The 17,984-nt window shown below is 56.7% G+C and overlaps 5 protein-coding genes across 5 annotated transcripts; 2 read left to right on the top strand and 3 right to left on the bottom strand.

The window, feature by feature from the left end:
* Nucleotides 1-1,816: 1,816 nt before the first annotated feature.
* C8A04DRAFT_26752 (P-loop containing nucleoside triphosphate hydrolase protein) lies at nt 1,817-5,676 on the top strand (the record flags this gene model as incomplete). The annotated part of the gene is made up of 11 exons (XM_062780033.1): nt 1,817-2,758; nt 2,844-3,026; nt 3,152-3,625; nt 3,764-3,866; nt 3,920-3,986; nt 4,045-4,206; nt 4,268-4,735; nt 4,831-5,058; nt 5,171-5,275; nt 5,356-5,546; nt 5,642-5,676. The coding sequence occupies 11 exons, from the start codon at nt 1,817-1,819 to the stop codon at nt 5,674-5,676; spliced, it is 2,958 nt and encodes a 985-aa protein (XP_062638866.1).
* A 2,043-nt stretch (nt 5,677-7,719) lies between these two features.
* Nucleotides 7,720-9,270, bottom strand: C8A04DRAFT_26750 (Alpha/Beta hydrolase protein; the record flags this gene model as incomplete). Its single annotated transcript, XM_062780032.1, has 2 exons — nt 7,720-9,155; nt 9,216-9,270. 2 exons carry the CDS (start codon nt 9,268-9,270, stop codon nt 7,720-7,722), a joined length of 1,491 nt encoding a protein of 496 aa, XP_062638865.1.
* A 527-nt stretch (nt 9,271-9,797) lies between these two features.
* C8A04DRAFT_10568 (uncharacterized protein) lies at nt 9,798-11,621 on the top strand (the record flags this gene model as incomplete). The annotated part of the gene is made up of 3 exons (XM_062776634.1): nt 9,798-9,920; nt 10,137-11,027; nt 11,073-11,621. 3 exons carry the CDS (start codon nt 9,798-9,800, stop codon nt 11,619-11,621), a joined length of 1,563 nt encoding a protein of 520 aa, XP_062638864.1.
* Nucleotides 11,622-11,984: 363 nt separating this feature from the next.
* Nucleotides 11,985-13,386, bottom strand: C8A04DRAFT_35761 (uncharacterized protein; the record flags this gene model as incomplete). Its single annotated transcript, XM_062783289.1, has 2 exons — nt 11,985-12,426; nt 12,509-13,386. 2 exons carry the CDS (start codon nt 13,384-13,386, stop codon nt 11,985-11,987), a joined length of 1,320 nt encoding a protein of 439 aa, XP_062638863.1.
* A 1,150-nt stretch (nt 13,387-14,536) lies between these two features.
* On the bottom strand, nt 14,537-16,944 carry C8A04DRAFT_35760 (uncharacterized protein; the record flags this gene model as incomplete). Its single annotated transcript, XM_062783288.1, has 3 exons — nt 14,537-15,146; nt 15,228-15,923; nt 16,016-16,944. 3 exons carry the CDS (start codon nt 16,942-16,944, stop codon nt 14,537-14,539), a joined length of 2,235 nt encoding a protein of 744 aa, XP_062638862.1.
* Between the last annotated feature and the right edge of the window lie 1,040 nt (nt 16,945-17,984).

Below are 17,984 nucleotides of genomic sequence, written 5' to 3'. Positions count from 1 at the left end.
CCCGTAAATGACATTTTGGCCTCACGAGATTCCCGCCGAAATAGTGTAAACTAACCCCATGTGCAAACTCTCAAAGTTGTTGGGGGGTCGCACTGCGAGGAAACAAAAGGAGCGGAGTAAGTTGAGGTTCTTATTGGCAGCAGACAGAGGTGGGTTAAAATTGGCTGGCGCCTGGGGGGGGATATTTCGTCGGAATGCTTGTTTGTATGGTCTGTATCTTACATCCGACCGTTACTCGTCATCAACGGGCGAGAGCTGAACCGAGCAGGGGGTAGAGGACTACATCGTGTAAGGTAAAAGAGATGCGCATATATCCTTCTCATGAGAAAAAGATCGCTCTCACAAAAATAATGGGCGGGTATCGTCTTCCTATGTAAATGGATGAAATAAGTAAAGTTACGAAATATCCTCGGGGGTTCGTCCGCCGTTTTGAGGGAGCCCGCCCGTGGTAACTTTGACAAGTGCCCGGGCCGGCTGGGGCCGGACATGCCAGGTGGAGCAGCTGCAGGGACTTGTCCTGCAAGCAAGGCAAGTCGCACATCAGGTCAGGGACGCTTTCTCGGCTGTGTTCTTGTCAAGCGCCTCACTCACCCACATCGCACTTTGGGGGGGTTTGGACGCGGGGCTAGAAGGAGCTGGGAGGCATATCCGTGGAGGGCTACCTGTAGTTCGTCAAGTCTGGTCTGGAACGTGTTTGATGATGAAGCCTCAATAGCCTCGAAGCTGCCGGATATGCAATTCAATTTCCTCGCCACTCTCCCCCCCTCAAGATCCCCCCCTCAAGCTCCCCAGCGGGCGATCAACGGCATCCCGTCCGCTGTGTTTCAGATCGACTGGCTGGCTTTTGATCCCCCAGGCCCCACTGGAGCTTGGGTCTGAGGTCTGGCAGCCGCCACTGCTCTGCATCGCTGCTGAGACGAGACTTCTTCTGTCGTAACTTCGTAACGTGAGTCGGAAGGTAAATCAGCGCTTAATTTGCCCCCGAGGCTGAAATACGCGCGCTTTTCACCGGTCAAATCGGATGGGGCTGGGCTGGATGGGAGAGGGGGGTCAGCAGACAATAACTCGAGTGCAAGGCGCTCGAAAGAAGCTTCAGGTCGCGGAGTCGGTCGTCCATTTCTGACAGTGACAGCCAACAGTTCCAGGTTGGCCGAAGCCAGCCAGGCACCAGGCAGGCTCGGCAGGCAAGCGGACAAGACAGAGGTGCCCAGACAAGACAAGAAACAGACCGGCGAGAACGTGGAAGTGCTGGGTACAAGAAAAGCGGGGCGACACTGAGCCAAATACCTCGGAAATGAGAGGCTGACTGAAGTCTCCAGGGACCTTCTTTTGTTTTTTGAGTGGGGCCCTTGTAGTGTACGGGCACCCGGCCGGGACGGGAACCATCGATTTTTCTTGGCTTGGCTTTTTCTGTGTTTGTGACCCTTGTTGCCTTTTTTCCCAAACGGCCGGGAATTTGAATGCTTACCTGTTGCGGGCTGGACGCGACGTAGCGACGTCCCGATTGAGAAGGCAGCTAGGCGTTGAACAACGCAGCACTTCACTGCGTTGCGGAGTAGAGCAAAACAGCAACAATGGGCAGCGTTTTGGGTTGGGTGAATTGATTGGATCCTTCCGCTTGGGACGGAAGAAAATCACGGCATAACCCCAAACTTTTTTGCTGTTCTTTTGGGTTGCACGCCCTTTTTTGAGCTTTTGTTTGGTGGGTTTGCTTGGCAACACAACGGGCCCGATTTTGATATAAACCCGACGGAGTTTAGGTTGATCAACAACAACACCACGATCATTCTGGGTAAATAAACTCAAAAAGGACATCATGACAGACAAAGCCAAGCTCGGCGTTTGGCACACCACATCGCTCCAAACGGCTAAGCAGTCTCACCAGATCTACTCTACTACCACCATCGCCGGTCAAAAGCGGGCATACGACGATACGTCCCAAAACGGACAACAACCACAACAACAACAACAACAACAACAACAACCCTCACGACCTCCCCCCCAACCACCACTACCCTCCCATTTCCGCCCCGGCTTCACCAAACCAACAACCCGAACCTTCACCACCAACCCCAACGACCCCCCACCCCTCACCGCCAGCCGCATCACCGCCAGCCGCATCACCACCTCTTCCACCCCTTCCACCAACCCCCTCACCACAACTCTTCACCCAACAGAATACACCCAACGCCACACCCACCCCTCCACCCCCACGCCCATCCAAGACCCCCTCCTAACCCTCACCCACCCCATCTACGCCCTCCCCCGCAAACTCACCACCAACCTAGCCAACCTCGGCATCCGCTCCATCTACCCCTGGCAGAAACAATGTCTCCTCCATGGCCCGGGGTTACTAGCGGGCGAGACGAATTTGGTGTATAGTGCGCCGACGGGGGGTGGGAAGTCGCTTGTGGCGGATATTTTGATGTTGAAGAGGGTTTTGGGGAACGGCACAGAAGGGGGAGGGGGTATGGAAGGGGGGAAAGAAGGGGGGAAGGCGGTGTTGGTTTTGCCGTATGTGGCTTTGGTGCAGGAGAAGGTGGGGTGGCTGAGGAGGGTTGTTGAGGGGGTTGTGAAGAATGGGGATGGGCAGGATGGAGATTCTGGGGAGGATGGGGAGAGTAATAAAAGGGGGGAACTAGGGCCGTGGGCAGCGAGGGCGGATCGAGATGTGGTGAGGGTGGTGGGGTTTTTTGGGGGGAGTAAGGTGCGTGCGACGTGGGCGGATTTTGATATTGCTGTTTGTACTATTGAGAAGGTATGTTTACTCCTAGTATACTTGATAACAGAGAGGTGGTGAGGTGGTGATCAGGGTGAAGGAAGAAGGCTGACAGACAGTATAGGCAAACTCGCTCATCAACACGGCCATTGCGGACTGTTCGATCTCGCAACTGCGGTCGGTCGTTTTGGACGAGTGCCATATGATTGATGACGGGCATCGGGGGTATCTACTGGAGCTGTTGGCGACCAAGCTGTTGTGTCTTGAGCAGCCGGTTCAGATTGTGGGCATGAGTGCCACGCTGAAGGTGTGTACCCCTATTTTTTTTTCTTTTTTTTTCTTTTTTTTTTCTTTTTCTTTTTCTTTTTCTTTTTCTTTTCTTTCGTTTTTCCTCTTTTTTTTTCATGCAAACAGAACATGCTAACCGACTAGAACATCGACCTCCTCCGGCAATGGCTCCAAGGCCACTCCTACGAAACCCACTACCGCCCCGTCCCCATCCAAGAACACCTCGTCTGCGACAACAAGATCTACGCCGCCCACCAAACCACCAGCCTCTCCACAACCGCCCCCCCACCATCCTCCCAACTAGCACCATCGCCCCAAACACCCCCATCCCCCCTCCGCACGATCCACCCCTCCCCGCACCCCGAACTCCACGACCCCCTCCGCAACGCCGTCGTAGCCCTCGCCAACGAGACCGTCCGCGCCGGGTACGGCGTGCTAGTGTTTTCGAGCAGCCGGGCCGGGTGTGAGGCCGACGCGCTGTTGATCAGCCGGGTGCTGCCTGCTTGGGCGGAGCTGGAGGAGGAGACGAGGGAGAGGAGGTTGGATTTGTTGGGGGAGTTGAGGAGTCTTGTTGCGACGGGGTTGGATCCGAGATTGGGGGTGACGGTGCTGGCGGGGGTGGGGTTTCATCGTGGGTTTTCTTTTACTCACTGTCTTTGTTTATTGTTTTGATTTAGGGGGGAGCTAACTTGGTGTAGATGTAGGTTCTCCTGGATACCCAGCTGTGCTGGTCACAGGGTGATACTGACTGCCCAGGCCGGACTGACGACAGAGGAACGCGAGTTGATCGCCAATGCGTACGACCAGGGTGTACTCAAGGTCTGTGTGGCGACGTGCTCGCTGGCTGCGGGCATCAACTGTAGGTTTAAGATCTTCCCCCTGAGAGAGGTAGATACGAGGCTGACTGTCTAGTACCCGCGCGACGGGTGATTCTCAACGGCGCGCGCATGGGCCGGGATTTGGTCGGGCCTGCTATGCTGTATGTTCACCTAGATCATTAATACTGTTTGGAGAAGGCTAATCGACTGTTTGGCTAGCCGACAAATGCGTGGCCGGGCCGGGCGCAAAGGCAAGGACGAGGTGGGCGAGACGTACCTGTGCTGCAAGGCGAGCGACCTGGACGCAGTGATTGATCTCATGGACGCCGACCTGCCGGCGATATCAAGTTGTTTGATCTCTGAAAAGCGGCAGATCCAGAGGTGGGTGCCTGATCTTAACGGGGTAGTTGAAAGTAATTCTAACAAGTACAACAAAATGTAGAGCCCTGCTAGAAATCATCGCCATCCGCCTAGCCACCAGCCGCGACGCCCTCAACGACTACGTCAACAAAACCATGCTAGCATACTCAGCCGACCCAAGCGCAATACAAGAACACGTCGAGACCAGCCTCGCCGACCTACAAAGGATGGGCTACATCACCGTCGACTCGGGGCTTAGCCAGGAAGACGACAACTATCACACCTTCCAAGCAACCCAGCTTGGCCGGGCCGTCGTGGCCTCATCGCTAAACCCCGACGATGGCATCTTCATCCACAACGAGCTGCAAAAGGCGCTGCAGGCGTTTGTCATGGACGGCGAAATGCACGTCCTGTATTGTTTCACGCCTCTCGACGTCAGCAACGCGACAATCAACTGGAAGGTATTTTGGAACGAGCTGCGGGGGCTAGACGAGAGCGGCTTTCGTGTGGTGGGGTTGCTCGGGTTGAGTATGGTTACTGTTGAGCGGATGTACTTCTCCCCTCCCCCCCTTTTTTTTTTTTCTTCCCTCCCTTTTCTTCCCCCGTTTTTTCTTTCTTTTTGACCCAGTAACTGATGAGGGGCAGGCTCCACGGCGGCATCCTCCGCGAAACCACCCCCGAAGACCGCGACACAGCCCGGCGGTACCACCGGTTCTACCTCGCGCTGCAGCTGCGCGACCTCTGCGACGAGACGCCCATCCACCGCGTCGCACACAAATATGACGTGCCACGCGGGGCCGTGCAGACGCTGGCGCAGACGTGTCAGGGGTTTGCGGCGGGGATGATTAAGTTTTGTCAGACTATGGGGTGGGAGTGCGTCTTGTTTTCTTTTCTTTTCTTATTTACCCCCTCTACCCTGTTTATTGAAGACTGTTTATGGAAGAGAAAACGGGGAAGAGGGCTGTGTTGCTGACGGGATAACCAGGGCCATGGCTGCGGTGCTGGATCACTTCTCGGACCGTCTCAAGGCTGGAGCGAAAGCGGATCTGTTGGCGCTTGCGAGGATCCCGTTTGTCAAGAGTCGGACTGCGTGAGTTCCCCTGGCAGACTTTCCTCTCAGCCTAAAGGTCGAAGATATAACAAGGTAAAATGAGACTGATACGTGCATAGGCGCATCTTCTGGGACAACGGCTTCAAAACAGTCGGCGCCGTCGCCAACGCAGGTCCCGACGACCTCCTACCCGTGCTGATGCAGGCCCAGCCCAACAAGGTGCGACTGGCGGCCCAGGATGAGGGGAAATACCGTGAGAAATTGAGGGCTAAGGCACGGGTCATATGTGAGGCTGCTAATCGGCTTTGGCGTGAGTCTCTCTCTCGATTCTCCCCTTATTTCTCCCTTTTTTGTGGATGCTGTTATTTTCTGTGTTTCGGACGCAGTGCTGATTGTTGGGTGTAGAAATCGAGGTGCCGTCCGAGATAGACGTTGAGTGAGTGAGGGCCTGCCGGGCATGTTGCCTGGATCTGGACTCTAGCGAGAGATATGCTTGTGAGAGAGGAGGGTTATGTGCTGCATTTGCATAGATAGCGGGATGATGTTTGGGTTAGAGGTAATGGATATGCTAGACCGGTGCTTAGGGGCATTTTCTAGTATACATCCCGTGTGTTATGTCTTTTCATGCCTTGGGCTTGTTGTTCCATCATCACTCATGCGATGTGCAACGGGACTTTTTGAAAATACGTTAACTTTCGGCCAGCTTTGTGGATACGTACTAAACCTGACCACTGTGTCGATCAAAGGATGGATTTGACATGTACATATAGGTAGTTACGTACTCTACGTTGCCGTAGATAGGCATGGGGGTTGGACGGTCTTGGTTTGATACTGGGTCCATGACAAAAGAAAAAAAGAAAGAGACAAGACAAATATAAAGAGAAAGATTTACGCGCCGCTGTTCGAGGCCCCTTTCCCAGACCTTCCCTAGCCATGAGCCTTGTTTGTCAGGTTTGCCCGACTTTGTTTCCCCAACCGCTGAAATCAACTGTCCTCGTCTCGCAGCCTGAGCAGCCTGACTCAACAATAACCAACCGCCCTGAACCCAGCACTGCTTAAATCAGGCCAGGCCGCGTCCTGTGGGCGCTAACACAGTGAAGCGAGACAGAGAAGAGGGTGACTTAGCAGCAAGGCTGAAGAAAGGGAGGCCAGGTCTGGGGCCTGCTTGACCATACCTGACCACACTTACACACATGACTCGCTCAGTTTCGTTTGCTTCACCCGCGCGCCTGCGAGAGGTTTGCCTCACTTATCCGGTTTGTCTATCTGTTAGTCATTTAAAAAGGCTCTCTCTCTCTCTTTTTTTTCCTCTTTCTCTCTCTTGTTGTCCTTCCTTTTTGTCTTTCCAAATCCGTTCTTTTATTCCAACCTACATCTCCCGTCAGCCAGTAATTCAAGTCCACATTTGTCCTGTCCTTTTACCTCTCTCGACTAGACCCGAACTTCGAGTTTTCCTCTCCTTAATTATCACAGCTTCCCCCCTTGGATCTGATCTCCACAATCCAGAACCCCGGTTTAAACGGCGGAAACGATGCCTTCCTATCCTCGCGTCCCTGGCCTCCGGGACTCTTCTATAGAGGACAAACCGTCTTTTGCTCGACCGGCGTTCGGCCTCCCTGATCTTGCTACCAGCCGGTATGAACCATGGAACCTGGGAACTAACGAGTCAAACGCGCCCGAGGCGGCTATGGCCGCGGCTACCACTACGGATACCACTACGGTTACGGCCGCGGCCGCAACTACAGCCACGGCTATAGCTACGGACACGGCCACAGCTATGGATACGCCTACAACACCGCGCACGTCGGGGGATGTGTTGAGAGAGATGGCACGGGCGGCGTCGGCGTCGCCGAGATTCGCGGTGCCCGAGTCTCCGGAGCCAGAGAAGGAGTTGGAGTTGATCTAGGAGGAGGAGGAAGAGGAGGAGGAGCTGGGTTCGGGGGAGGATCTGCGGGCGTCGATGGCTAATGGCTGAGTCTGTCTCTTGTGTGCGGTTGTTGGTTTCGTGGGACATGAGTACTGACGGAAACAGACGCTACAGCTCGCCGTTGATACCGGTACATGTTGGTAAGCTGCAAGAGTGCAAGACCTTCCACGTATGCCGTCTCCCGTATCCCTACCCCACAAGCCCCTGAGGTACTGACTGAGTGACAATTACAGGCCCACAAAGCCGTCCTCCTGCAATCTCCCTTCTAGGTGGTGTTGGCGCGGGTGGGGTTCTTGCAGCCGTGGCGACGGCCCGGGGGGGTCGGGGAGATGGTCGAGGGGTGGTTAATGGCGCATCCGGAGGTTTGTATGGGGGTGTTGAGGGAGATGGCGGAGAGAAACGAGGATGATCTGAAGGAGGTGGGGGCAGGGTGTTTTGTGAGGGAGGACGGTAACGTGGTGTTGCCACGTATAAAGCGGTCGCGAGGGTTGTGAGGGTTGAGTGATGATGGATGGACGTATGGTAGATAGGTAGACTAGCGTGAGATCTAGACAAACTAGTCCACACAATCATCCCGCATCGCAAACAACATGCCAAACACATCCTCCGACCGCGACCGCACCGCATCATGATACAACCTATTCGTCTCCCGCACCTTGATCCCGCGCACCAAGCCCGCCGTCTCCCGTGCCAGTCCAAAGTCCACAAACATGTCGTCGATAAAACTCACCGCATACACGGGCACCTCGTTCCGTGCCAGCTGTGCCTCGTCGTACAGATCCTCGTCCCACTCGGCCGTCTCCGCCAGCACGTTCGCGGCATCTCGCAGCCGCGCCAAATCCGGCCCCGCGCTGCCGTCAAAGTGGAACGGGAACACCATCTCGCCCGCAAAGTGCAGCGGGTCCTCTGCGGGGTTCGTAGACCGCGACCGCAAAAACGCCTTGGGGTCTTCGAGCCAGCCAAAGTACGGCCGCAGGCTGGCGTCTGTCGTGCCGACGCGGTGGGCCGCCCAGCGGGATGCCGGTCCGCCGCTGCGGCGGGTGCAGTAGATGGGCTCGTGCAGGATGGCATAGATCGGGTTGGTGTCGAACGAGATGCGGGATTCGAACTGCGCGAGCGAGGCGCGCGTGAAGTAATTGAACAGGTCGAGGTCTGTGTTGAGCCGCAGGACTAGCGAGTGCACGTTGTCCAGCCCGCCGTGGGTGCCGAACGCGATGCCAAGAGAAAGAAGCAGCGGCACTGTCAGCCTGCCGCCCGAGGGTAGAGAGATGCTGTTGCCCAAATCCGTCGGGTACTGGACGTATTCTGCGATCCGCCGTACACGCTCCGCATCCTCGGGGTATTTCTTATAGTACGCCTGGTTGCGCTCGACCAGCTTTCTGTACGTCGCCGTATACACCTCCTCAGCCGTGCGCCGGATAGGGGCCAGGCCGCCCGTGAGAAACACCTCCCGCACCCCGCGCGGGTACTTGGACAGGTAGGTTAGGCTGACGAACCCGCCAAACGACTGTCCAAATAACGACCACGCCCTTTTCGCCTCCTTCTCTTCCTCGGTCTCGCTGTCTTCCCCAAACTCCGCCGTCAGACACAACCGCACCGCTTCCAAGTCACGCACGATGCTATTCGCACGGAAGAGCTTCAGATACTCAGCTTGCTCCTGCGGCCCGCCCCGCTTCAGCACCGAGTCGGCGCTAATCGGCGTGCTGAGCCCCGTGCCGCGGTAGTCGAGGAAGAGTACCTGATAGCCGCGGCGGAGGGCGACCTGGGTGAGCGAATGGTTTTGCGGTTCCTTGTTGCCGAACCCCGGTCCGCCCTCGAGGTAGACTAGATACGGAAGCTTGTCCTCCTTGCTGGCGCGGTCGGCGGCCGATAGCGGCACGATGGGGCGCTCGTGTTTGCGCACGCGCCGACCGAAGAGCCGGATGGTGCCCGCGCTGGGCTGGGCGTGGTTCAGGGGGACTTCGAAGAAGAGTTCCGTGATGTGGAGTTGGCCTGGTGTGAGTTTTAGTTTTACGAGGAGGAACCAATGTTAAGTGTGAGGGTGGCGTTTACCTGGAAGTACATGGGCCCGGCTGCTGAGCCTCCGGGCAGCCTGGATAGTGGCCATTCGGATTCCACGTCTGAAAATTGAGGGAAAGATGACTTTGAATGAGACTCAGGCCGGAAAACGACGATATCGATAATAAATAATATGGATTCTCAGGAAGAAAAAGAAAAGAAAAGTAACCTCGTGTAAATATATTATATGCTACAAGACAAGCTTACATACCGTAAAGTAGCCTTAGATTGACACGTCTTCGCCGTCTAAATAGATGAAAATAGAGAAGTTGAAGCTATGAAGGCTGTCGTTCGAGAGGGGTGATGCTTGGGGAACTTGGGGAAGGTGGGGCATCCAAACCGTTCGATAATTGTGGAGCGGACCTGCCAGGATCGAGCCAGTGGACCCGCGAGGCCAGCCGGAACGGCTGAACATGGTGCCTGAGTGGAACCCTGCGCGTCCCCAAAACCCGAACCCGGAAAAGCCTGCAGCTCCTTCTCTCCTTCCGTTCGTCATGCAAGTCTTACTCGTACGATCGTACGTGTAGTCCTGCGTAGCACAGTACTGCTTACCAATGCCGGGCGCCCTCATGTGACATGAACGGCATCCAGCTCATCCAGACGCTGGCCGAGTCCTTTGTCGCGCTCTCCGACGAGGTCCAGTCGCTGGTCGATCGCAAGACCATTCTGGAGCACAAGCTGCGGTATGCCCACGAGCAGGTATGTTTTTTTATCGTTCCCGTTTACTTCCTCTTCTCTCCAATTGTCCCCTACCCGCCTTCGTGATGATTTCTTAGCTCTAGATCTGGAGCTGCGTCCCAAGACCAGCAGATGGAGACAACATACGTTCTGATTTGGCGATTTTTATTTCATTTCACTTTACAAATCCGTTTGAGAGCGAATCCATTCGAGGCAAACAAGCACTAACCCAAACAGTACCAATACCTCGCGGACAAGTATGTGCCCGCGGCTCCCGAAATCGCCGAAACCCTAGCCAACCTCCAACTCCCTCCGGACCTGCACCAGCCCTCTGCCGCTACCTCGGCCGTGCCCTTGCCGAAGCGTAGCCAGACCGGCAACAACAAGCTCCAGCTCGCGTTAGTCATCCGGGAAGGTCGCAGGGCCGCCCAGGAGCTCGCAGCGGGCATTAGTGCCAAGCAAGAAGAAGAGCGAGAGAAAGAGAGACGTAGAGAGGCAGAAGGCTCAGTGGAACTATCCACTACTGCTGCCTCGCCTGACATGGATATCATGACGTCTGTGTCGACCGCCCTGGAGAAGGACTTTACCGTCGAAGGAAAGAAGGGTGACCTGGCGTGTCCCTTCTCGGCCCGGCCGAATCAAGACGTCGACGGCCTTCCCAACGACGGAGGAGCTGAGCGGGTCGACGTCTCCCAGGACCCAGCCAGCCCATCCACCCCGGCCGGTCCAACCCAGCGACCCACTCCCACTACCCGCCCATCTGACCCCATCTGCGCCGCGATGCTCAACGATCAAACATCTGCCGCCGCGGCAGCCGTTCCCCCCTCGTGCCCGATCCGCTACCTCGACAAGCACACACCCGAGGAGATCGCGCAGTACGTGGAAACCCACAAGCACGCGATCCCGCGCAGCCACGAGGTGTGCGTGCGGCGGTACCAGCGCAACGAGGACCAGATCAGGAAACTCGATGCCAAGTATGGTAGTCTCGTGAACATGGTGAAAGACCTGAGCCACCTGCACCGCCCGATGATGCCGCCGTCGAAGGCCGAACAGCGCGAGGCTGACCGGGCGTCGAATCGGCGGGTCGAGGACTGGGCGAATACTGTTGTTGTTGGGAGTTCGCCTGAGGTCGGGTCTGAGCCTGGCACCGGTAACGAGGGACTCGACGGGCAGGACGGGCCTGATGGCGAGACACCCAACGTAGATGACGACCGTGAAGGTCGATTTGACCGCCCGATGCGAGACGTGCGAGTCGGCGAGTCGCCTAGCCGGCCATGGGGGATCTCGGTACCCTTGGAGGCGGGAAGTCAGCAACCCGGACCATCGGCCCAGGGTCTCGTTCAGCCCACACAGGAACCAGCGAGGGCGCCCGCAGAGGCCCCTCGAAAGTGCCCATTCGACCACACCAAGATGTTTCCCGGCGGGGCCAAGCCGGTCGTCAGCAAGACTGACCATGATAATAAGAATAATGATAATGACCATAACGCGGAGAAGGGCACTACGAAGCCACCTGAGATCAAACTCAAGCCGGACGGATCACCCCCTCCTTGGAGCACTGCGCAGCCGACGTTTGTTAACCTCGCAGATGTGCCAACCGCTTCAGCTTCGGCGCAGGATAAGGGTGATCGGCCGCAGGTGGTGTTTAATATCTCTGGGCCGGTGTTTATCGGGTACCCGATGGAGCAGGCGGTGGAGTTTATGAAGCAGTTTCAGGGGCGGTGATGGTATCTATCGGGACATTGGTTGTATTTTGGGGACACTGGGCGGTTTTGTTTGATATTTTTGAGTTTGAGCAAGGCGTTGGGATAGCATTGATATACCACTCGGCGGGGGTATTTGTTTTAGCCACACGGCAAATGTCTGAATGCAATAGTTGAATGCAATGGTTTGAACTGCAAGAGCATGTTTGATATTGAAATTGCCGCCGTGAACTGTCTATCCGTATCTTGCTCTACGCGGAAATCCTTTCCAACCCAACGCCGTCCATGCAAACCAACGCAGCCGACCGACCGGCTCTTATAACAAACCCAAAAAAAAAGAAATAGTAAAAAAAAAAAGGGGGGGGAACGAAGCCTGTTAGATATACTACTTCCGCCCACCTCCAATCCCGGTCCCCGGCTCATCATCCCACGCATCATGATACCCCCCCTCCGTCTCCCACAATGAAATATCATCATCATCCATCAGCGCCGCAGCATCCAACTCATCCGGATCCACCATCCTCCCATTCTCCAAATCATCCTCACTCCGCCTCGCCCTGATCACTCCCTGTTCTACATCACGATCATCATCATCCTCATCCTCACCCCCATCTAAAAGCGTCCCATCGGGGTCCCCTTCCCCAGCCAGCTCGGCTGCCCGCGCCATGGTGCGCCGGTAGATGAAAAACCCGACGGCGAAGCCGATCAGGCCGAAGAGGAACATGCTCGCGTAGTTGATCAGTCGGTCGCCCCAGGACATGGTGTCGCCTGATTCGGCGAGGAGGGCGAGCCGCGAGCCGATGAAGACGTGCACTAGTAGTTTGGGTCTATCACCTCCGTCGTTAGTCCCACCCACCAGAGTGTAAATAAACCAAGGAAAGAAGAAGCAGCGGCAGAAGAAGAACCTACGTAGCAGCCGCCGTAGCAACAGCAAAAGCCCCAACCCCCACATTCCCCCCACCCCCGACCGTCGCCAAAAAACCATTCCCCAAACTATACGGCAACGGACACAACCGCACCATAACCAACACCCCCAGTCCATCCCTTCTCAAAACCTGCCCCAACGCCACAAACCTCCTATCCCCGCCCACCAACCGATGCACATACCCGCCATACCACCCCCGACTCGCCACAAACGCCGCCGACGACCCGGCCACTGTCGCGCTCGCCACCATCGGCCACGCCCAGGGAAACCCGTAGACAAACCCCGCGAGGGTTAGGAGCGAGGAGTACCCCATGAGGGGGGGGAAAGCGGTCGCGAAGATGGCGAGCCAGAGGGGGATCCAGCCCCAGATGGGTCCCGTGGTGTCGCGCCAGGTGGAGGCGGCGGTGGCGAGGTGGGCGAAGAGGGTGTGGGAGTAGAGGAGGAGGAGGATGGTGAGGACTAGGATGGTGAGGCCGGCGAGGGAGACGAGGAGTTGGTGGGGGACGGGGAGGGAAGAGTACCAGCGGATGTAGGCGCGCCAGAGGGCGGTGGTGGTGGAGAGGGCGGTTTGGAGGAAGGGTTTCGTGCCGCCGTTACTAGATTGGGAATAAGGGTTGGTGGAGGTTGTGCTGCGGCGGGAGGAGAGACGGCGCGCGCCGGGGGGTGTTGGGCGAGGGGTCCATGGGGTGTTATCCGAGTTGGGCGCGGTGTTGAAGCTGGTGTTGGAGGAGGAGTCGTCGTGGTTGTAGGGGTAGTTGTCGGTGGATGGTCGGGTTTCGGTGATGGAGGGGATGGCCGGGTTGGTCGCGGTGAAGATGGGGGATGTTGACCTCAGGAGGTCGTCCCCCGACGGACGAGGCATCGTGCGCGAGGTTGGGCGACTGGCGGCTGGCGCAGATGTTTCGAGGAGCCGGGCGCGATGGTAGACAGCGAACTGCGAACTCGGGATTCTGGACTCGAGACTCGGGCTACCGCATGACGAATCGTCAAGCTTCTGTAAAAGAAAATAAAAAAGAACCCGTACTATCCAATATCGCACCAAGTATCTCCGTACTCAATCCGTGTCGTCGCAAACAGAATCTCCTCAAAAAAGGAAGCAACACACTCCAAAAGTAAAAGTAAAAGCAAAGTAAAAAAGTAAGCTGATGATTTGAAGCCGACGATCCCAGCTAACATCCCCTACTCTGTAGAAAGCCAAGCCAGCCCAAACAGCCCACTTACGACAGCCCATGCCTGCACGCGCTTCAGCTCAGACAGGGATCAGCGGGTCCAGACTTCACGCTCCGCCACAGCGCAAACGAATCCGTATTGGTACTGGTACTGATACTGCAATTACGCTCCGAGCGAAATGCTGGGCCGCTTACACACAAGGAGTACAGCAAACGGGATGCTGACACCTAGCGCATGAGTGAGCGTTGGCATAGTTCGAACCAACCGATTTGGTCTAAAGGCACAGCGCGGCAGAGGCGTCTCACTGTTAAGCGCTGTTCGTTGCGTGGAACGAAGACATATAGTGTTAGAGTGTGAGCTCAAATGGGTAATTAATGCTATTTAGTACCGTAATGAATCTACGATGGTACCCAATTTCACGTTTAATTACAAAGCGTGCAAAAGATCAGCGCTGCAATCCAATTCTCCAAACTCCCCGAAACGTCATTCCAGGTTGTTGTTTGTGTATGGATAAGGAGCCCAATTCCAACGGTCCACATTTATTCCGTTCTCCTGATAAGTTGATAACTCACCCTGCTGTCTTGTCCCTGGCATGTGATCTACTTTGCATGCATAGTTAGTTTGCATGTAGGACATTGCGAGGGCTAGAATAAGTAACACGACTCCCATGGAATCACCAAACGAAGCAATGTCGAAATATATATCATCTTTTACTTCTTCGGCAGAGGAGGGTGGTGTCAAACGACTACGGAATTTGGGCTTGCCCAAACAAGGCAACCCACTCAACGCTACTATCCACCACCACCTAACGCTGTGTAAGGCAAGGCAAGGCAAGAAGGCCATCACCTCCCCCGGCCCCCAGACGGCCCCTTGGGCGGCTCCTTGGTCGTGGCCCCCGACGTGTCCCTCACAAGCAACTTGACCTTCCCCTCGCCAATCTCCACCCCCTGCGAGAGAATATCCACCTCCTCCTTCTCCTTCTCCCCCTCCGACCCCCGCGTCCGCGACAGGGTCTTCCCGTCCTGCGACAGCGACCGGTCCCAGCTGCGCGCGTCGACCCCCAAGATCCCGCCCGTGCTGTTCCGGTCGCCAGGAACCGAAAACTCGCGGTACGCATACCGCCACTCGTTCAGGAACCCGCGCACTGCCTTGCCGACCTTGTCTTTCCCGTTCTTACTGTGGTGTCCCGTGCCCGTGATGGCGTAGATCGGCCGGCTCTCCATGGCGTTCTCCATTAGGATGCCCTCGAGGTATTCGACTGCTTCCTCTGGGTGCAGGCCGTGCAGGTCGACGTAGATCTCCGGGCAGTTCGCCCGGTCCTTGTTGCGCTCTTCGTATAGTTGCTGCGCGGCTTCGCGGTGCGCCTTTCGCATGAGGTCGTTCTCGCTCTGTCCGCGCAGACTCAGCGCCTTGGCCGCCCGCGCATCGTTGCGGTTCCATGCTTGCGCGGCACTGTTCTGCATTAGCCATCTTATCTTGCCTGCTTACGTGAAAAACAAATAAATCCCCCTCCAAGCAAAACCAAGAACACACCTCTGGAGGAACTTGTTCCGGAGACCACCGTGCTTGATGGCCTCCTGCCGCGCCTTCAGGTACGCCTTGTTGGCCCTGTCGCCCGTCTCCAGCCATGGGATATGCTTCGGGTTCGGGATCGCTTGCGCCGCAGCGCTGTTCTCGCCGTTGCGCACATTGGGTGAGTTGCCGTTGCGGGCCACCCTCCGACTAGGTGTAGCCGGCGCCGGTGAAGGGGACATCTTGACAATGTCCGCCAACGTGCTGGGCGGGGCCGCAAAGTTGGTGTCCTTGTTAGGCCCGTGGCTGTGGCCGTGTCCGCCGCGCTTACCGTGATGCTTCTTGCCCTGCTTTGCTATCGCAGCGCCAAGAGACGGAAACGCGTCCGCGTCATCGGGGGACGGAGCAGACGGTGTATCTTTCTGCTGATGCCGGCTGCCCGGCCGCGAGCGCGAGCGCTCGGGGTGGGCATGCTGAGCTTTGAACCCAGGAGGGGGGGTGATCCCTAGCGTAGGATAACTGCCTGTTGTGGCCAGAAGCTGCTCGGGTGAGCCTGGCTGCAGGGTTGGGAAGTTGCTGTAATCCTGAATATTTACCGTGGCGTGCTGCATGGGCGGCGTGTCGGAGCCGTCTATCTGCAGCCGGTTGACGAGGTGCGATGGGTCATGGGAGAAGATGCAGGTGCTGCCCGCGAGACAGTTCCCGGCAACCCAATACCTGTGAAGATCTGTGTCAATACACACTCATGCTTCGTTGGCAAAATCAACCAGACTTCTAGGCCTGCCAGTCTTCCTCTTCCTACTACTCACTTGCAGATATGGTTGCTCAGATCGTGACTGAACCGGCAGTCCGCACGCAAACACTGGCCCGTCGACAGGTAGAACTTGCAAATCACACCCGACCTCTGCGAATCCCCCCCGGGCGTACCAGGGCGCCCGTCAGAGCCCATCGCCTTCCCAATCACCACGCGGTTCTCCTCGGCCTGGGCCGCCAATGCGAGATTATCCTGCACCTGCGTCTCCATTATAGCCGCCACCGTGGCCCCGAGGTCGTAGCCGTGCATCGCAAGCGCCGCGCTGATCTCGTCGTCCGACTTGGTCTGCCCGAGGATCGACCGCAGCATGTCGTACGGCGTCATATCGGTCTGCTGCTGCGTTGACACAAACTCGGGCGCGCTCACATTCAGCCCGCTGGACCCGCCCACCGAGGACGTCACACTAATAGCATCGTCGCTCACGAGCCAGTCTACATTGTCCGACTGGTACTCGCCAAACACCTCTTGCGACGGCGTGTCGTCGTGGGCAAACTGGTACGCATTCAGGTTCGGGCTGTGCGGTACGGGGGCCGCAAACGCCAGCCGAGGGGACGGCCGCGGCGAGCCAAACGGGGACGCCGTCGACGATATCGTCCGACTAAAAGGGTTTGGCACGAACCCCGGCGGGGCAAGTGGGCTGACGCCCAACCGAGGCGAGCTCGAGAGCGGCGTGCCCGAACCGCGCCAGGACGCCGGGGACGGCCGTCGCAGGATGGTCTGCCGTATTGGCGGCGGGGACGTTGCGCTCCCTCCTCCTTCTCGATATCTCCATAGTGCGTCTAATATTGCATTTTCCAGTGCCTGCCCGGTCAGGCTCGTCTTCTCCCGGAGGAGCTCCTCCAGTTTATCCGTCTTATCCTCATCGTCGATATCCGGGTCCCGCAGCACTGGGAGGCAGATTTCGAACGTCTCGTCGGAAACCATGCTTTCGGCCGATTGAGGGGTCGAGGTGACCGATGAGGGGTTTAGGAAGGAGGGGTGGCTTTCACTCGGCGAGATTTAAAAACGTTCCGGACGGCGGGTCAAGTGCCTGAACGACGGAGTATCCGAAACGGTAGACGAAGGTAATTATGCTCGGGAGTTGGTTGACTGGTAAATTCGAGGACTATGAACGAAACAAAGGCACCGCGGAGTCGAGGGAATTAATGACCGAGAGAGAGAAAAAAAAAGAAATAAAGAATGAGAAAAAAGTAATAATGCGGCACGTCGTGTGGGAGTAGGTATGTATGATGTGCCTGCTGCGTGGCATGCAGCTTCGTCGGGCGTCGAGTGGAGTCGGTGAGTCGGCGGCCGAGTCTCGGGGTTCGAAATGGCAACGGCAGCCGAACAGCTCACCGGAAGAATACGAAAAGATATGTCGGTCGAAAAACAGAGAGTTGGCGGCACTGGCGGTTGTCAAGTTGCATGTTGTCGCCGGGGGGTGCGTGCCGGATCGCGAACGTTCAGGGGGGAGTTGCAATTGCGGGCAGGGATCGAGAAACGGGGGGTTGCTGTGGCCGTTTGTTGACGAGTGACTCTCGGCCCTGGAGCGGGGAAAGAGGTTCGGCACAATGGAATCCGTGGCTAGTACGGAGTAGGGATTAGATATATGCCAAAGAAAGTATGCGGCAGGATCGCTCCTGCAGAAGAAAAAGAAGGAAACAACGCAAGTGACAGAAATAGACGTCGATGGTGGTTGAGCGCGAGGCAGTTGTCAGAGCATTCGAGGAGGTCAGGGAGTGGACGGGAGGTTGTCCAGCTGCGGCGGAACAGCGGGGAGCACAGCTGGCCAGCTGCCGGGGACCGGCGATCTGACGGGTGGAGCACTAGGTCGCTACACAGTGTGGTACAAAGTGAGAACAGGAGGTGATTGCTCACAAAATCTCTGGGGATTACCGTATTGTGCCAAGTCTTTACACTGTGTCCAGGCCGTCAGCCCAATCCCGTTTCGGGCGTAGCTGAAAGAAGCTGTGGATTTAATTGGC

Source organism: Dichotomopilus funicola (assembly GCF_033296635.1).
Source record: "Dichotomopilus funicola strain CBS 141.50 unplaced genomic scaffold C8A04scaffold_15, whole genome shotgun sequence".
Classification (NCBI taxonomy): Eukaryota; Fungi; Ascomycota; class Sordariomycetes; order Sordariales; family Chaetomiaceae; genus Dichotomopilus; species Dichotomopilus funicola.
This window is presented reverse-complemented; position numbering and strand designations above follow the sequence as displayed.